The following is a 5,313-nucleotide window of genomic DNA, read 5'->3' on the forward strand; positions in this document are numbered from 1 at the left end:
ATGTATGCAGTAATATTTCAATAGGATCATAAAGTTAACCACAATGAACCTTAATCAGAAAATTGTATGCCTGTAAACGTGGTGGTAACGGCCCTGACAACACCTCTTACAGCTGTTCTGATGAAAAAAAGCATTCCAATTGTAGTTCAAACTCTGTTCCAGCACACCTGCATGTAATTTTCAAATGAACCCCAAGACCTTCATTATCTAGATTGTGTTGATTACAATTAGAGCTGATTTTCACAGGAAGGTAGATCCAGAAGAGCAGGACTGAGCACCCCATGCTCTAGTGTTTCCCTGTTTTAAAGGTCAAGCGAGAGAGTAAACCGCATTTAATGGTTTGCGTGCTCCTTGATTGCAAAGGTCAAGAAATCCAATCTGTTACAATGGACAATTTCCTTTCTTTGTTTCTTTTTCAGCCAGCTGCACATATACAACTCATGGAGGTTACTGGCAAATGCGTATAACATTAGAGATGCTTCCGTCTAGAGGCCACATCGATTGATTTCACATCACAGTGGAGGTCTTATCTACTGAATCTATCAAGACCAAATGTAAAGGATAAATAAAAAGCAACAAAGCAAAACAGAGATCAATACAGACATTTAAATCCAGTATCTCTTTAGAACAGCTGGATGTGATTAAGAGAAGCATCTTTTGAGCTCTTCTGTGTAAAAACATGGAAAGCTTACTTTAAATGTGGGATGAGAAAAGGAAAAATGTAATTTAATTCAGATTAGATGAAGTTAGAAGCTGATCCATATTTGAATATAGACTTTAAAGTCAAACATGAAGGATTTAAAACTGTTTGTAGGAGTCCTAACTCATATTATGTAGGATATCTTCAGTTTATTGTTTTTAGAAAGCTAATTTTCTGTATTTACCATACATTCTTCACACCTCCCTTGTTCACTGGTCAAAGTCAGATGTCTGACAATGTAACAGTATGAAACTGCTTCACATTGAGCTCTGGTGGAGCCATTCAGACTCGTGGGGCAGCCGCCCACTCCCATATAGTGCTTCGTGTCAGGCGAGATAAGAGCAGCCCTAGCTCAAACCGGCTGGTTCCAGACAATGGACTTCCAACTAAGCAATACAGGTACTTGGTTTTTTTGGTCAATACCTTTCAAACAATGGTTTAACTTAGGTTTACTCAAGAAAATCTGCACACTAGTGAAATACGCTGTAACCAGTTACATGGGTTGCAGCTGTAAATCTCAAATAGTATTTAAATGAAATTTAATTAAAAATAAACGTTGATCCCAAATATATTGCTCAAATGTTTGGGGTCAAAAATATTTTTTTAATTAGTCACTTATGCTCACCAAGGCTGCATTTATTTAATTTAAAATACAGTAAAAACGGTAATATTGTGAAATATTATTACAAGGCAAAATAAGCATTTTCTATTTTAACATTTTTTAAAGTGCAATTTATTCCTGTGATGGAAGAATAGAATTTTCAGCAGAAGTTACTCCAGTCTTCAGTGTCACCTGATCCTTTATTATTTGTTTATTTTTATTATTATTATTACTTTTTTTTAGTATTATCAATATTGAAAACAGCTGTGCAGCATAATATTTTTTAAGGATTCTTTGATAAATATTTGAAATATTATTTTTTGTAACAAAAGTATTTACTGTCACTTTTGATTAATTTAATGCATCTTTGCTAAATAATAAAAAAAAAACAATTATTTCTTTTAAAAAAAATCTTACTGCCCCTAAACTTCTAAGCGATAGTAGTATATAATGTGGATTGATATACGAGATATTAAAGAGATCTCATTCGTGTATGTTTGTTAATTTAATTAAGATTTGACATATCAGTTTGGAGAAATGCATGATAACTACCTGCAGCAAAGCAAACCCTTTGATTTGGCCAATCTGCCAGACTTGTCCCCAACACAGCTTGCATTACACTGCTGCCTAGTGGCCACTACATGAACTCATTTTCTTGCAGGCACAACAGTGATGAAAAATGATTACATAAAATTTATTGTTACAGAACTACAAAATGAAATAAGGAAGATAGACCATAAACTAGCTGAACAGTGAATTCACAGAAGTTTTCAGAGAGCTAACATGTAAAAAAAATGATAAGACCTCAAGTTCAAATAAATCAGTGCATTAGTCACAAACCAAACTATGACAGAAAAACAATGTTCAAATGTCATTAGTTTTGCTTGTATAGATCATGTCCTTGTATCTTATGTATGCTTCATTAAAACAAAACAGTGTGTGTGCAGCATAATGCATTAAGGATTTGACTATTGTCCTCTCAATAAGAAGTGTACACTAGTGGTTTTGTAAACTTCAAACTGACATTGCTGCTGTATTATACCTGCATTTTCCTTCAATGATGTCTCTTTAGTCTTTATCTATCTATAAATCAGTTTTTTCCTACTTAAACCAGGCTTGTCATAGTTGTAGTTTTTAATGACATCTTTCAGCACACTGAAAAGTTTGTACAAGTTTATACTGGACATACTGGAATTCATAATGAAAATGCTTCAGTTTTGTGTTCTTTGTGACAAAATATGGTGGATTTGAACACTAATGTTTGGGGATAATTTTTAACAGAGACTGTTATAATATAAGTGATGCATGCATTAGAAAGTTACAGGCATTGACATGATACGCCTTTGATATATAATTAAAAGATCAGACAAAACTGTAGGGTGATTAGAAAGACCAGGCACTGTTAAAGAGTATTTCAGAATAATCATCTAAACTAAATGGCATACAGTATGCAGTGTATATACAATTAGAAAATGGCATGATTGTAGATCTTCAACATATATGAGAGGAAGGACTGTCAATCACTCCCCTAGTTTTGCCTGGGATGAGCCCTTGGGTTCTCCAGGGGAACGGCTCGAGAGCAGACATGGAGGTATGACAAATCTGTATTTACGTTGCCAACATCTCTCGCTCTGGCTTCTTTTTCACCCTCTCCTTCTCCCGCACTGAAATATTACAAAAATGTTTTGTTAGCATTTGCATACTGTGCAATGCATGTATAGTAATTACCACAGAAATAGAGAAGAAGAAAACACAGACCTGGCTCTTGCTCTGGAACCTCTGGTAGTTCTTCCCCAGGCACCTCAGGAAGTTCAAGGTCAGCTTCTCCCTGAGCACACGTGGGACATGTATAAGGTAGATGAAATCACAACATCAGTAACAAGAGCTGTCAGAGAGTATTCATGTACACACCTGAGTGATGGCCTCCAGCTCTGCTAGCACAGCCTCCTCATCCTCCTGGGTCAGAGATCCCGCCAGCATCTCATCAATTTGCTGCACACACACAGACAACCAGGAATGAGAAAAAAACACTATATAGCGCACACAAGATTGAAATGGCAACAAAAAGAGACAGCATGTCTGTGAAATCTTTCTCTAGATTTGAGGATGTAGTGCATGTGGTGTAGATTGGAAAAGATTATTACAGCCTTTATGGCTGCTTATTATTATTATTATTATTTTAAAATGATTAGACTTGCTATTCCTGCTATAGTAACATAAGGTAAAAACAATAAGAGTAGCATGCTAGTATGTAGTTTCGAATTCACCAGGTGTCAGTCAAAAACATTTACTGCCATGTGCTCAAATAAAGATTAGTGAAAGATTGTGTTGCACATATAAATCTAAAGAAAAATATGAAATCCCTACAGTACACTGAAAATTTTTTCTTTAAACAATTTTTACTCAGAAATTGCTAGTAAATTTCACAAATAATTACAAAGAAATGGCAAGTAACACACTGAATTAAACGTTACATTTTAAAGTAGAAAGACCAAAATGGTATTTTCTTGTAAACAGACTCCAATAATCTTTGTTTTATTTATAACTTCGAAAATAAATTTTTTCATTTATATATGGAAGTGTACCAAAAAATAATGGTAATAAAAATAAATAAATAAGTTATATGAACTGAAGAAAAATTACTATTACTAAGGCACTAATGAAATGATCACTGATCATTATGAACTCTTTGAACAGAATGTCAGATGTTTTTGGGACATGCCAAATACTTTGCATTAATGTTTTAATTCAGCTGTTTACTCAAATTGTCATTTTGTCAATATAATTTGTAATGAAAATATGCACAAAAATATATATATATACAGTATATCTGTTATTTATATATATATATATATATATATAAATATACTGTATATATATACCGCTGTATATCTGAATGTATTCCTATATAAGGGTCTTATAACTTTTACTGATTGTTAAAATTTAAATTTACCTTCTGATACTCAATGGAATCATGTGTTTCATCCATGATCCTCTCCACCTCCTCTAAGGACAGCACCTGGTTAAGAGGAAAAAGAATAGAGATACAATGGGGTGCATGTTAAATTCACCAGTAGACTGTACTAAGCATGACCAAGAATATCATAAATTTCTCATTATGTACCTCATGCATTTTCTTCAGGCAATCATTGCCAACTTTCAGTCCTTCAAAGACTTTCATCTCTATTTGTGCAAATTCAATATCTTGTACCTGTAAAATAAAAACATATTTCTGGATGTAATATGCATGAATAATGGCAGACAAGCTAAAAAATATAACAATAATACAGAATATGGTGCAACACATGTCATATACAATATTCTCTAAGATCTATTTTATTTACCATCCGCTCCAGGTTGCTTATCTGATTTTCAGTTTTGTCCAGTAACTGATCCTGGTAGCGTTTCTTTTTGAGGAGTAGGAGTGCTTTCCTGAACGAACAGAAAATATTATGAAGGATTCTGCTTGTTTTGGAGACTAGACCTCCTAGTTCGACGGGTACCAGGAAGAGAGACATGATCACACTCACTCTTTCTTTCCATCTTTCAATAACTGTTTGGCCAGCTGTCGCTCTTTCTGCATCTGAAGCGTTATCTTCTTCTGATACTGCTTCAGTTTATCTCTCTGCTGCTTCAGTTGCTGCTCACACACAAATAATAATATAGAAAAATTAAAGCAAAAAAGAGACAAAATGTACAGTTATGGCCCTATAGCTACATTATACAACACAAAACTGCAGTTTCACTTTTGGAGTCCATTTGTCAGTCTGCATCAACACAGAACTCTGGTGGTACAGTGAAACCCACCATTATGAGACTGAGACTAACACACACACACACACACACACACATATATATATATATATATATATATATATACAGAGTTGGGCAAGTTACTTCCAAAATGTAATACATTATATATTACTAGTTACTGTCTTTTGAAAGTAATTAGTTACGTTACAATATTACTGTCTCTGAATTGTAATGCGTTACACTACTTTTGAGTTACTTT

General features: G+C 34.0%; 1 protein-coding gene across 2 annotated transcripts in view; it reads right to left on the reverse strand.

The window, feature by feature from the left end:
• Positions 1-1,762: 1,762 nt before the first annotated feature.
• Positions 1,763-5,313, reverse strand: part of LOC107749864 (charged multivesicular body protein 6) — a 4,681-nt gene continuing 1,130 nt past the window's right edge. The window contains exons 2-8 of one of the 2 annotated variants that reach the window (XM_016565073.1): positions 4,832-4,941; positions 4,646-4,733; positions 4,426-4,512; positions 4,255-4,320; positions 3,213-3,293; positions 3,060-3,129; positions 1,763-2,965 (exon numbers count right to left, since the gene is read on the reverse strand). In XM_016565073.1, coding sequence (XP_016420559.1) covers positions 2,910-2,965; positions 3,060-3,129; positions 3,213-3,293; positions 4,255-4,320; positions 4,426-4,512; positions 4,646-4,733; positions 4,832-4,941 — 558 coding nt within the window. In that variant the 3' untranslated portion in view covers positions 1,763-2,909. The remainder of the gene's footprint in view (positions 2,966-3,059; positions 3,130-3,212; positions 3,294-4,254; positions 4,321-4,425; positions 4,513-4,645; positions 4,734-4,831; positions 4,942-5,313) is intronic. The other variant, XM_016565072.1, reaches the window with a different exon arrangement.

Source organism: Sinocyclocheilus rhinocerous, unplaced genomic scaffold (assembly GCF_001515625.1).
Source record: "Sinocyclocheilus rhinocerous isolate Xijiao unplaced genomic scaffold, SAMN03320098_v1.1 scaffold31, whole genome shotgun sequence".
In the NCBI taxonomy this organism is placed as follows: Eukaryota; Metazoa; Chordata; class Actinopteri; order Cypriniformes; family Cyprinidae; genus Sinocyclocheilus; species Sinocyclocheilus rhinocerous.